Source organism: Lepisma saccharinum, chromosome 4, assembly GCF_977018435.1.
Source record: "Lepisma saccharinum chromosome 4, izLepSacc3.1, whole genome shotgun sequence".
Lineage (NCBI taxonomy): Eukaryota > Metazoa > Arthropoda > Insecta > Zygentoma > Lepismatidae > Lepisma > Lepisma saccharinum.
In genome coordinates, this window is record NC_139232.1 from 78,034,144 (window position 1) to 78,049,347 (window position 15,204).

Sequence of the window (15,204 nt, forward strand, 5' to 3'; positions counted from 1 at the left end):
TCCACTAGACGAGAAACGTTGCGGTGATAGGTTTTCAATTTAACATGGAACTTAGAAAGTATAAACCGCTATTATAATACACAATCAAACAGAAATAATAAATTGGAAAAAGAACCATTAAGGATATTTACGATTCTGCTTGCTTGACTTGAAATTTGGGAGGTTTGAAACACTGAACAGAGTTTTTCTCCACCTGGAGGAAATTGCCATCAAGTTTCTGCAGAAAGAAGCAAATTTGTGAGGAGTTTATGCAACATTTTATTTACAATACCTTGCATAATATCGAACAGTTCTCAAAAACATATATTTTACACGACTTATCGAGAAAATATGCTCGAAACACAGGAAGGTGGGAGTCTTCATAAACGTCAACATGTTTTTAAGGGTATAATGTCATTAAGTTAACGTAGAACAGTTGGTTAGGCGCTGTTATCCTTATTTTTCATCAAGCGTGAAAGTCGCGGGTTCAAATCCCACCCTCTCCTCTTTCTTTTTCTTTTTTGTTTGCTGAACAGATACCGTTGATATTAGAATATTAAAAAAAATGAATCCGATGCACACTTGAGGGACGTCCCTTCTGCACATATTTCCCCTTAGAAGTTGGAGATTTCCAGGATTTAAAGTTAAAACTTTTCTTTTTAGTTATTGTTCATATGTTGTGTTAACACACACATTATGATTAATTCACAAATCACATATATGTATTCAGGATGCAAAATGTAATGTTATTTAAGTTACGTATCGTTTGTTCTTCACTGACACCTAAAATATTAATTATTTGATTTCGATATACTAAAAAAAGATACACAGTTATGTTAAGTACAGGGTGGGAAATAACCTTTTGCTAGGGGTCTGCAGGAAAAAGTAACAACAATTAAGAAATTATGGTAATACCAAATGTTTACTACGACAATTGTGGTTACAAAAACAAAATTAAAAGTTAGTTCACGACAAAGCACCTTGCTTCAAGGCAAGTGCTAAAACTAAGACCTTCTTCGGCGAAGTGGCACTGACTTCTTCAGCAGTTCTGAATGGCCGGGTGCATCACCAGACCTGAATGCAGCGGAGCATTTTGGGGCTATTCTGAAGGACGCAGTTGAGTCCTTGATGATAGTGGAACGCGGACCGGACCGCTATTCCCGGCCAACACTCCTTGCACATCTGGAACAAGTCCTCCTTAACATGGAATGGAATACGGACTGTTTGCGAATCTTCTGAGCTCCTACCCTGATCGTCTTCGTGCTGTGAGAGAAGCAAACGGCGGACATACTAACTTTTAATTTTGTTTTTGTAACCACAATTGTCGTAGTAAACATTTGGTATTACCATAATTTCTTAATTGTTGTTACTTTTTACTGTGGACCCCTAGCAAAAGGTTATTTCCCACCCTGTAGTGATGTAGTGCTGTAACGAAGGAGAGCGTTTAATGAGTTCAAATTGCTAAGATTGGTAATTTTATGTCCGTTCCTTCGTAATGACTGTTGTCAATCCTCTCACCACCATCTTACCATGCATCTAAAACTAATAGTAAATCGCTAATTAACATAAATAAATTGTTAGTGCGACGAAGGCCGATTCGATAAGAAACTACTAATAAGTATTTATATAGTGAGTGACAAACAAAAAATTCAAAACCTCATAATGATCGTTAATTCCTCACTGCTTTGTATCTAAAATGTTTGACTTCTTTGAACAGAAAGTACGAGTATCAGATATAACAAACTTTCCGCACTAACTTCGCAATATTCGAAACCACCATTACAGACTTAGCTCTACGTAACTTGATTCTGCGCATTCCACGTGGCATGTGACTTCCTCCTATCATCGAAATAACTTTCTCTTACTATTTCCTTTCCTCTCGTGAAATACAGAGACCAATGTTAACTTCTTAGCACAGTGGATAAACTTTACACCCAACGATACACTCCTGAAAAAAATCCTGCCTTGTTGGACCTCCCTCGTAAGAATCAAGCACGTTACCTCTTTTCCAGGTAGCTCATGTTAAAATTTGCTACCAGTTTGAAGAAACCAATTCCCATATAATGTCATATCTATAATTTCCTCATGGCAATTTTCATGGTCATGAGGAAACGAATTCAGATAAAATCGAGAAACGCTGAAAGGGATAAATGATGAACATGTCTATTGGCGTTTTGTCATATTTTGTAAATTGTGTAAAAATTCCGTGTTTTGAACAAGCAATCGTTTAGTTACGAATTATTTTGTTGTTTGTTTAAAGTAGGAACAGGAGAGCGAAAAGGAGTCATTTGAACCAGACCTCGTTTGACAAGAAACTTCAGTTTTTTTCCAAAGACTGTATGAAAAGAGAGAGGAACGTATGAAATATAAAATATGTGTGAAATTAAAACAATGGAAACCTAGAAAGATAATACTAACGAACATCAAACTATGAAAAACATATTTTCGTGGTGGAAAACTCCAAGTCATTTTCGAAATATGAACTTGATAATAATCCAATAGCGCAACAGCCCAATATCGGGCCAAGGCTTACCTACCGACTGCTGGCCTCCCTCCCACGCGAGCCACCAAGGGGGCGTGGAGATCTGCAGCCAGACTAGGGAGACAGGTGGTAAGCCCAACCGACCCCCAGCCGTTGTAGGACTTCGCGACCGAATTACGCTCACTCACTCGGAGCTCCCCAATTTCCTCACGATGGTGGGTTGCCACCGGCCCTATACGCAGGCCGAATAAATTCCGACCAGAGCCGGATTCGAACCTACGCCGTCTCGCAGCGAAATATGAACTTCATGTTTTTCTTTATTATGAAGTGGAGATATGGGACGATACGATCCCTCAGCAAGAAAATTTTAAGTAAGCTACCTCCAACTTTTTCAATGGTCATAATTACTAATTAGGGTCCGGAAGTTGATTAAAAATCAACTTTTTTTCTGACCCTGAAAACAATGCTAAACCTGATATTATGTCCGTTTCCCTTCCGTTAGAGCCGGAAAACACTTTCTATTTTACATTCTTTTTTCCATTTTTCGGCCTTTTTTGGCTTTTAATTTATTTGACAGTATTTTAACAGTTTTTGTTGCATTTTTACTTATTTTTTAGGTTTATTTTTCTCATCCCCTGTTGTTTCGTGCATTTTAAATGCATTTACTAGTAAAACTTACATATTTAGATGTCTTGACATGGTCCTTTTAGCAAATTCACCATGAATCGAAAATACGGTCAATGGAAAAGCATAATATTATTCTTAACTGAATGTTTGGCAATGGATTAAAATACTTTGTGTGAAGATCTACTTTGAGGTTCTTTTTCTGGACACTATTATTGCTTTAATCTGTAGTTTTAAAGTAAAATTAGTCACAACATTAAATGCAATTACACTCTGGTATACGCGAAGCAGAACTGTATTTTTGAATGCTGGCCGACTACAGTATCATAGAAGGTCTACTCTGAAAGGAGATGAATTGGTTGATTTGTTGTTTTAAGTCAACTTTATGCTTAGTAAGGCTAATCAGGACTGGACTTACAGTTTAAAGTGGGATCCGAACCGAGTGCATAAAATAACGTGAACCGCAGTGTGTAGGGGGATCGTGTGCTTATGGAATGGAAGGTCATGGGTTCAAACCTACTTCTTTGCAAAATCTTTTTCGGGAAGTAAACGGCTTTGAACGAGAATGCTTATCTACGTTTCTTGGATATTCCCGTTGATATTTATGCGATTTATGTCCAGCATTTCCGGATGCAGAAAGTTGACATGTAAGTTTGTAATATGTGTTAACATATAACAGCTGAATGAAAGGAAAAGTATTTCCTAAAATCCTGCCAATCAGTGAAACATTAAAAACATTAGTAGAATCATTACTTGAGGCATGCACAGTGGCGACGATTATGGAGTGTGGAGGGGCAGATGACCCAGCACTATGCTAAACATTATCTACCAAGGGAAAGAAACTGTCCTTGCCCTCCCCCCACCTTGCCCAACAGTTTTGAAACCCAATCGCCGCCTCTGAGCATGCATTGCATAAATATTTACAGTAATATCATATAATAAATATTATATTACGTTATTAGAACACTTTGTACTCGGTAAATTAAAGGAAAAAATAATAAGGAAAGGGTGGGATTTGAACCTACGATGTTTCGATCTTGACGAAAACAGTAAAAAAATGAAAGTTTTGTCATCTAACCAACTACTCCAGGAGATTGCTAACAGAAATCTCAGTAAAACACGTTAATCTCAGTTGAATCAACATTGTGCCGGAGTTTCGAACCATTTCTCGCCAAGAACCAAGGAAAGGCACACTCTGCAGAATCGTTTGGTGTTGTGCAAGGTATCTTTACTAAACATTTCGCATAAAATCATCATAAATTTGCCTTCTTGCATTCAAATGAGACCGCAATTCTCTCCAAGTGGATGAGAACTTGTTCAGTGTTTCACAATGCACATACATTTTGCTATTTTCAAATTCAGAACGAAGAATCTTGAAATATTTTCAACATTCGTATTTCTACTTAACATTTTTTTGTCTACTCATATACTTTATTACTGCCTTAGGGTATCTTTACTTTATGGAATGTGAAAGAATGAAAAAAAAATCACGAGCGTTTTCTTTCAGGAAGAAGAAATGTTGCAAAGTTGGCTATTCTTAGTTGGCTCTGAAGTGCTATGCTGCCAAATTTACAAATTCCCGACTTTGAAATTTTTGAGGACGGTCAAATACGATGTTGCGAAGTGTACTATGTATTAGCTTGTTAGCAACAGTTTGGACTCTTAGCGGCAACAGTTCTGAATGTTTAATGATTCTTTTCAGTTTCATGGAAGAACAATGAAGTATTCTACTGAAGGGGTGTCATGCTTGAGGTGTTGCAAGCATTTATGGAAATTGTTGTAATGCTAAGAGTCCCAAATCTGGCCCACTTAACATAACTGTGAAAACATTTTGAGATGTTACTTTGATAATAAGAGCCTTAAACCTGACTCACCTAACCTAACTACAAAACCCCTTCGCACGACACACATGCAACCAAGACAACAGTAAACTAATGGCTGGTTGCAGGAGAAGAACCTTGTAGGAGTATACAGAAGTGAAAACCCATTCGTCAAGCAAGTACGTAGTATGCAATTGTTAAAACCCCCGGCGTACGCAGGATTTCTTCAGGGTGGGGGAGAGGGTGGCTGAAACTTTTCTGGTGCATAGATGCATTCACTGGCACAGGAACATTTTTCATCAGGGAGGTACAAAATTCGTTCTACACACACAAAATGTTCGAACATTTTAGAAGAGCGCACACAGATTTCTTGTTTCTTAATCGAAAGTGTACAGAAATACATTATATTTCTATTTTTTTTTTAGAAATTATGATTATTTAAAAAACAGACAATTCCAAAACATATAAAGCTCTAGACTTTGTTTTGGGCTCATTTCGAATGTGATATAATGGCAAATCAGACGTTTGTAATTTGAAAGTACTTAATAAACATGCATCAATTTATTTGCAGATACGATAGAAGGGCCCATTCTGAACCATCATATCTGTGGTTATGAATGACACATCTCAACCAGGAATAATTACTTCCAACCCACTTGTAAATTATATCGTACTTATGGTGTTCCAGTTGAATTCAATTAAGTTTATCGGACTATAGCTACATACAAAAATTTTCTTATGCAATTTATGGCAACTGCTGTGTGCAGTGGTGCTATTTTATATGAGCCCGAGTCCAACCGATAATTTATGTGATTTTTTTTAAACTTATAATTCCAGTGCCCGAGCCCACCTAATACTTCTGAAAAGTTGGTGACCCTGGCTGTCTCTCTCACTATTTTTTTAGACTGGTGTTCACATGTACTTTTAATACATCGAATACTAAAACTGGGCTGTGCTTTAGACGTATGCTGAGTCGCTTCATCGTTTAATCCTGTTCAAAATCTTGTTGAGATCTGTAGCGTTTTGTGGTGTCTTAAAAAAATAAGTCGAATGGTCCTTAATAGTCTCGTGGGAGGTTCAGGTTGGAAGGGTTGGTAAAACATTTGACAAGGTAGCTATTTATGATGGAATCTGCTATATTTTAACACTCTCTACAAGTACTGAAAGTACTATGATTGTATATGCAAAACCAAAATCCTTTAGTTCTTAGAGCAAAGCAAGAAATTGATATGGCTACTCTTGCAACATTGAAATGATTGAATCACAGCGTAGGAGGATGGAAGTTCCGGAGTTCTAAGAAAAACATATGTTCAAAAGCAATTTTTTCAATCTCTGTTGGACAATATGAATAACCCGTTTGAACATTTAGGTTTCTCTTCACATGTAGTCTTACTAAATGCACACACACGACATTTACATAATTGTGAATGTGTGCTTTATGGTGACATGACAGGTGAACTTTAGTGTAAGTAAAAGCATGTGAGCATGTCTTGAGTTAAAGATTTTTGCAACTACAAAGAAAATTCAAAACATATTTCCACCTCACTCAAGGATCATGTGAATTCAATTGAAATTGTACGAATTGTGAATGTAAAATTCACATGAATTCAGTGCCATGAATCTAAAATTTACTGATCAGAGTGAGATTAAATATTTGCTTGGGTCATAGAATGCATCGCCGTAAATCAAGTGCTGTGATAACCCTGTTTTTGGTGTCTTATTTTCATGAGGCGTAAGCTCCAATTAACATTTTAAGCTCTCGTTTTAAAAGTTATTAAAACATAAAAATGGTTATCGGTGGTAAATTTAAAATTTAAGTCTTTTTTTGAATTTACATAGGTGATGTTAGCACCGAATTGAAATCAGGGCCCAAGTTCCTTTTGTATCATTGAGATTTCATCATGCTACGAATGCAATTTTGACATGGTTCGATTTCGATGTATGTCTGTTGACACATACTGCGGAGTTTTAGTGATTACTTAAGATTTTGTTCAATATATGCTTTTGTGGTTAGGTTAGGCAGTTTAGGTTTGGTTCCCTTAGCATTAAATAAAGTGCCTAAATGCATCATACTAAGGTTCCAATTACTTCTACATTTATTCCCACGCTGCTATGATATTTACTGTCCCTTGTCGACGGAGAATATTATGTCCATGAGAAGTGTGTAAGGTAATTTTCAAGTTATTTTTTTCAACATACATAACTCTTTTTGAGTCCAACAGTGCTCATTACTTTAAGGAAGGTTCAAATTTCGTGTGACAATGATTTCCAACATTCGACGATAATTAGTCATTACTACTACTTTCATCTAGTCAAAACCCCAATAACTCTTTTATTTCGTCCTTTTTAACATTGCTACTTACTTATTCTGCATTGCGGAACATTCTATAAAGTGTAATTATCAATTTCTCACCAAAAAATAATCAATTTTTCATATTACAAGTAATTATTGTTGTTCCTTTTTTTTCTTTTTTCGCTTGCGTGACAAACAATATGGCACAAGCATTCTGGATCATCGTGCGTCGTGCTTGTGATTTGTCGATTTGGAGTGGGTATGCAGTGTTTCCAACCTTCTAAACCATAAAATACCTACTTCAGTGTTATTAATTTTCTATTTTTTCCCCACATTTGAAATTATGCTAATACCTAAAATTTGGGGTCATATAAATATTCACGGATAGCCCCACAAACCATTCACGGTAAGGTTAGGTTAGGCAAGCATAGTTAAAATTTGGGGTTGTAGAACCATGCACGGGTAACCCCACAAACCATTCATGGTAAGGTTAGGTTAGGCAAGCACAGCTAAAATTTGGGGTCACGTCATCTTCTTGAAAAAAAAAACAGGGTTGTTGGAAACAGTGACAGGGGGGTTACGTCATTAAATGCACGGAATATCCGGTTCACGTAGAGGAAGTACATGGAAGCAACGGCAATTGCGATATTTTTATACATAAAAACATGAATTATCGCTAAAAAAGATGAAACGATGACAGAGAATACATTCGGGAACTTCAACAATGCTACAGAAAGTGATTTGCATAAGTAGTTTCGGTACTACTTTACTATGGGGTGACACCTATAAATCATTTATTTCGCACTGTTTTACATGGTAAAATTCAAGTATCCCCGAAATGCATTTCTTCAAATTTACAGGAGAAATGGTACTACTTTACTATACCAGAGACACCTATCAATAATTTATTTCGCAATTTTTTATATTGCTAACGTACTATTCTGCATTGCTGAACATTTCTTTAGGTAAAATAATGAATTTTTAACGAAAATAATGTCTATTTCTTACATTAACGAGTACTTACTGTTGTTCCTTATTTCCCACAAACCATCCACGGGTAGCCCCAAAAACCATTGACGTTAGCACAAAAATTCACGATAGCCCCACGAACCATCATGGGGACGAGGTATGCCTACTAGGTTAGGTTAGGCCTGTTAGGTTATGTTCCATTAGCAATCCTTTCGTTCAATTTAGCATATACGGACAACATCGATTTTTCTCAATGAAAGAAAATACACGGAATTCTTTTAATTTTAACCTTTCACGTCCTGCATTCCACTTCTTTCTTCAAGATTCCGTGTCGAATTACAAATTCCACGATACTATTATCGTATGAGGGAAACAGCTACGAATCATATATTTCGGACTTCTTTACATTGCTAACATGTTATTTTTGAATGCGGAACATTTCTCAAGGTGAAATAATGCATTTCTAAGAAAATGTCTATTTCTTCTATTTACGAGTACTTACTGTTACTTGTTGTTTCGAATCTGTAACACATTATGGCCATGACAGTACTTGTTTAGGGGGCATTCTGAGAGTGTTTTGTCGATTTATGCAGTGTTGCAACCTTGTTCAGCGGAAAATATCTACTTTCGTGCCCGGATTTAAAATTATGCTAATACGTCGCAAACCATGAAAGAATTAAGAAAGATTACCAAATTAAACTGTCAAATAGATTTGATGTTTTGCAGGATTTAAATAATGATGAAAATATAAATGAAACAGACGTAAATAAGAATTGGGAGCACATACGTAATGCAATAGAATCAGCAGCTAAAGAAAGTATAGGATACCATAAACCGAGAAAAAGTAAGCCATGGTTTGATAATGAATGTCATAATCTAATAGAAATAAGAAATCAGGCTAGACTTAGGTGGTTAAATAACTCTGATGATACAAATCTAAACAATTATAATAGAATAAAGCGAGAAGTTAACCGCACGTTTAGAAGTAAAAAAAGAGATTACTTGAAATGCAAAATTAACGAAATTGAAACAAACAGCAAAAATAAAAATATCAGAGATTTATATAAAGGTGTAAATGAGTTTAGAAAGGGGTGGCAACCTAAAGTAAACTTGATAAAAGATAAAGACGGTGATTTTCTAGCTGACCCAAGCGATATTCTAAATAGATGGAAGAACTACTTTAATGACCTTTTAAATGTCCATGTAGGAGATAAATCAGAAGTAAATGAAGTACACACAGCAGAACCTTTAGTTCCAGAACCTAACTTGACTGCAGTTAAAGATGCTATTAAAAAGCTAAAGAATAACAAAGCACCTGGCATTGATTTAATACCAGCGGAGTTAATTAAATATGGTGGAAATTCATTAATATGTCAAATTCATAAATTAATTGGTTTAATATGGAATAAAGAAGAAATCCATCAACAGTGGAAAGAATCCATAATTGTTCCTGTGTTTAAAAAAGGTGATAAAATGAACTGCAATAATTACCGTGGAATTTCTCTACTCTCAACAACATATAAAATATTATCTAACATTCTTTTAACAAGACTAACCCCATATGCTAATGAAATTATAGGTGATTATCAATGTGGATTTAAACGCAACAGATCAACTACAGATCAAATTTTTCACATCAGACAGACACTTGAAAAAAAGTGGGAATATAATCAAAATGTCCATCAGCTATTCGTTGATTTCAAAAAAGCATATGATTCGGTCAAAAGAGATAAATTATATAATATATTAGTAGAGTTTGGAATACCTAAGAAGCTTGTTAGTATGTTAAAAGTATGCACCAGTGAAACAGAAAGTAAAATTCGTGTGGGTATTAATATGTCTGACAAATTTACAATTCATGATGGGTTAAAACAAGGAGATGCATTATCTCCATTGCTCTTTAATTTTGCCTTAGAATATGCTGTTAGGAAGGTAAAAGAAACTAAAGAAGGACTAAAATTAAATGGTGTGACTCAGTTGTTAGCATATGCAGATGATGTAGACTTACTGGGGGATGATGTGAATACAATTAAGAATAATGCTAAAATATTTTTCAAAACTGCTAAAGAGATAGGATTGGAAGTTAACAAAGAGAAAACTAAATATATGCTTACAGGCCGAAACCAAGTGTTAGATAATAATCAAAATCTAATTATTGGTAACAACTCGTTTGAAACAGTTTCCAAATTCAAATACTTAGGAGTAATATTAACAAATGAAAATTATATTAAAGAGGAAATAAAAAGTAGGCTTAATTCAGGAAATGCATGTTACTTCTCTCTTCATAAACTTTTGTCTTCTCGTTTAATATCTAAGAAACTAAAAGTTAAAATATACAAAACAGTAATTTTGCCTGTAGTATTATATGGGTGTGAAACTTGGTCCCTTACAAGAAAGAGGAACATAAATTGAGAGTATTTGAAAATAGGATCCTTAGGAAAATATTTGGACCTAAAAGGGATGAGGAGACAGGTGAGTGGAGAAGGTTACATAATTTGTATTCATGTCCAGACATTATTAGAATAATTAAATCAAGAAGACTTAGGTGGGCAGGCCATGTGGCACGAATGGTAGAGGAAAGAGGAGTTTACAGGATTCTTGTTGGGAAACCTGATGGTAAGAGACCAGTAGGAAGGCCAAGACGAAGATGGAGGGACAACGTCGAGATGGACCTAAGGGAAATCGGTAGGGATGGAAAAGAGTATATAGATCTTGCACAAGATAGGGACAGATGGAAGGCCTGTGTTGCTGCAGCCATGAACCTTCGGGTTTAAGAAGGCTAGAGAGTTAGATAGTTAGTTAGTTCGTCGCAAACCATTGATGTTAGCCCCACAAACCATTTTCCATAAGGTTAGATTAGGTTAGGCAAGCATAGTTAAAATTAAAAATACTCGACATGTCATGTTCTAGTGAAAACACGGCGAGGCTGAAACACTGGCTACAGGGTTGCATCATCTTAACACACGGAACATTGCACTCTCATGCAGAAAGCAAATGGCGGGAGCAGAAACAGCGTGTCGGACAGAGATTTTCGCAGAAAACAACACGCATTCACATTAAAATGGATCAAATCTACATTCAGGAACTTCCACAATGCTAAAGAAAATGATTTCCGTAAGTACTTTCTCCTGTAAATTTGAAGGAATCCGTTTCCCTCATACGATAATGTTACCAATTCCACGGCATCTTCCACACCCGGTAACAACTTCACGACGCATCCTCGACATGTCATCTTGTAGCAGCAGCAATTGCTGCTGCCGCCATTTGCATTTTGCACGAGAGCACAATATGCTCTCGTATTGTCCGTATATGATAAATTGAACAAAAGGAGTGCTAATGGAACGTAACCTAACAGGCCTAACCAAACCTAGTAGGCATACCTCGTACCCGTGATGGTTCATGGGGCTAATGTGAATTTTTGTGCTAACGTCAATGGTTTTTGGGGCTACCCGTGGATGGTTTGTGGGAAATAAGGAACAATAGTAAGTACTCGTTAATGTAAGACCTAGACGGTAAATTTCTCGTATCAGACAAACGGATTTCGGTATAATTTAACAATACAGGGAATTTCTCCAATTTGTTTGAATTTTCGGTTACTTACTAATTTGGGTCTCCTAATCACGAATCTGCACTTAAAATTTGGCGCTCACGTATAAATTTGGCGCTTATTTGGGGGCAGGTGAATCCGGCCACTTTCTAACATGCCCTTAACAGGGAGTCTATAGATATAGGCGGGGCCGCAATAGCGGTTGGGGGCGGTAGGTCGATTACCCCAGGGGCGGAGCCCGGAACCGGCGGGAAATTCGGAAATCGAGGGTGTGGAAATAAGAACTTAATTTCGATTATTTTGCTATTTCCATGTGTGAGCGCCAAATTTTGACTGCAGATTCGTGATTAGGGGGTCAAAATTAGTGAGTATGCCGAATTTCAAACAAAATGGAGAAATTCCCTGTATTGTAAAATCGCTCCCGGATTTCTTCAAATTTACACGAGAAATTACTTACCGAATGCAGTTTCTTTAGACTTGTGGAAGTTCGGGGAAGTGTTTTCTCGCATCGTTCATTGAATTTTGCCGGTAAATCATCTATTTTTCGATATAAATGTGTGACCGATGCACGAAAGCTCTTGCATCCATTTACTTCCAGGTGGATGTAGCCTGTGTGTGATGACGTAATCCCGGTCAGTGTTTCCAAACACGTGTTTCTGTAACTGAAGAAGGTACGTTTCCGCAAATGGTTTGTGGGGCTATGTGTCAATGGTTCGTGGGGCTATGTGCCAATGGTTCCTGGGGCTATGCATCAATGGTTCGTGGGGCTATGCGAGAATGGTGTGTGGGGCTACGCATATTTCTTTCTAAACCAATTTTTAACTATTGTAACCTATAGTGACCCTACCTAACCTAACCTTACTGGAAATGGTTCGTGGGGCTATGTATGAATGGTTCGTGGGGCTATGCGTCAATGGTTTGTGGGGCTACGTAGGTATTTTTGTGTGCAGTGGGGTGGAAACACTGCATGCCGAGTACGGTAGTGAAACTGTGACCGCCATTTTGCGTGTTACCGAAGGCAAAAAGAAACTCGATATGTCGCAAATAGAGCTTATTTCCGTGAAATAAGCGAAATGCCACTTTCAGCAATGTTTCTCAATGCAGAATACGTAAGTACGAATATTCAAATTAAATGAACTAGCAAATTTCAGCCGTTTGTCCGATACGAGAAATTTACCGACATGGACAATATTTTCGTTAGAAATTCATTATTTCACCTAAAGAAATGTTCCGCAATGCAGAATAGTACGTTAGCAATGTAAAAAATTGCGAAATAAATCATTGATAGGTGTCTCCGGTATAGTAAAGTAGTACCACAGAATCTACGGCACTTACCAAATTGGGAAATAGAGCTTCAAGTTTTGCACTGAAATGCTGTTCGTCATTCCTTAAATGGGAAAAATCAATTATGATGTCCTCCGAGGTAAAACATAACATGCACACAATTTGCGAACTATCATCATTCATCCTGAAGATATCTTTCGAATAAATAAAGACCTATGATATAGACAACGCCGGCCAGTTAACAATTTGTTTTTCTACTTTTCCGCCTGTATTTTGCTTCTTCTTTTTTTTTCTGACCCTGTCAGACAAAACACAGTCGACTTTTTCCAACGTTATTGTATTTGTAGTATGGGTACAGTATGGGACTAGTAATCTGTGGTATGGGATATCAGTTACGCAACTTTTCCAGTTCCCATGAATACACGACAGATGATACTAATAAATCTTCATTTTTAAATTTTTACATTCTATGTTCTGTTTATATTTCGATTTGACATTTTCGTGCATTTCCAATTTGACATGAAAAAACGTTTTAAATCCATTCACCGGCCGGAAAAATATCCTGCGTACGATGGTGAGTGGCGTGCCTGTGTATATGAGAGTTGATTTTTAATTTAACAACGTCTGTCTGTCTCTCATTCTCTCTATCTCACTCTCATATATATACATACATAATGTTGGTTGTTGTTAATTTTCTTAATGATTTGATCGAAATTTTTCTGACATTTGGGCCCCCCCAAACCGATCAACCTAGCTACGTTTCTGTTTTCTGTACATCCTGTGAACGTCTTCTGGTTATGTACGGGGCGGGATAGCATGTACACATTTCCTCTCTACGTGCAAGCCCTCATGTGCACAAATAGCCTACACATACACACAGTGATATGCATGCATGATTACAGCTCGTGTTGTGACCCCTCCCAAAAATTCTGTATTCGCCTTTGCGATACCGCGTTGGTTGGCCGCGGTGGCTCAGTCGGTAACGCGTCTGACTACCATGCTAAAGGCAGGGGCGTGCCGTGACCTTTCGTGAGAGGCAAGCGATGGGTTAATTTTTCGTTTTGGTTAATTATAAAAATTCAAATATAATATAAACCTACACACATCCCTATCTACAATAATGTGCATAATGGTGAAGTATCGGGCTTGAGTGTGTGAAGTGCATACATACCGTAAAATCAAATCTTCGCTGCAGGTTTATAAAGAAGAAAAAAGCCTCTCGATATAAACTTGTAAATTTCAACCATGAAGAAAATAGTGATTTACTTGATATTTGAGGGCAACTGTAAATTAAATTACGTTCTTTTTTAACCCTAAAATTAATAAACATCCTATTAGCATAAAGTTTCGATCTTAAATAAACGGACGGGATTCGGTTTCTTACTTGGCTAGAATTATGAATCATGACTTGTCTTCAGTTGGATGCACGCGCAGATGTGATTCTGGGAACGTTCATGTCTTTGCACTGCATTATAAAAATTGCTCAAGTCACTGTAGCTTGTTCCTAAATTTGTATTGAACAAAACACATGGCCAACAAAATAATTTATTAAAATCATTGCTACCACATAATATTGTTGTACTGAGATGTTTTAAACTGCCTAATGAAAACTTTCCCATCTTTCTTAGTTGGTTTGGTTGTGCACAGTTCAGGACACGGTCGCTCAACTCACAATCACAAGCTCCAACTTTACACCATATGTTCTCGAACTGAATGGTTTTGAAAGAAGGTCCCTAATCAAGGCCTTACCTGCAGTACTGCAAATTGATGACTCTTCTGGTATGTCAACCCTGGCGGAAATTTTCAATGTACTTTTACACCAGGTACAAAAACACGACACAAAGAACAGAAAAGAACAGCACAATATCACAGTAAAAAACAACACGCAACAGCAGCACCCACGTTTCTAAATTAACCTTCCTTTTCACCCTAACCTGCAGTGTTACATACCCTCCATATTTCCGAGTAACCGACCACATGACGAATATGTTCAAGTACCGGCTGTGATTTCATTTCTTATAAATAGCATACGACTTGTGATCACTGGCTAACTTCATAATGTAATTTGTTAATTACTATAGAGTATCAAACATGAAAATCGTACCGCGTTAGGTGGTGCTACAGATGCACAGAAAATTCTGGAAGTTAGCAACACTTGTGGCCGTGTGGACGAATTCTTTCCACCACCCTTGCCAAAGACAGATGC

The 15,204-nt window shown here is 37.0% G+C and overlaps 1 protein-coding gene across 4 annotated transcripts in view; it reads right to left on the minus strand.

Moving 5' to 3' along the window:
- LOC145986611 (uncharacterized) overlaps nt 1–13,280 on the minus strand; it is a 120,888-nt gene extending 107,608 nt beyond the window's left edge. For all 4 annotated transcript variants that reach the window (XM_083120830.1, XM_083120829.1, XM_083120828.1 and 1 more), the window contains exon 1: nt 13,050–13,280. In XM_083120830.1, the coding sequence (XP_082976956.1) occupies nt 13,050–13,181 (132 nt within the window). In that variant the 5' untranslated portion in view covers nt 13,182–13,280. The remainder of the gene's footprint in view (nt 1–13,049) is intronic.
- Between the last annotated feature and the right edge of the window lie 1,924 nt (nt 13,281–15,204).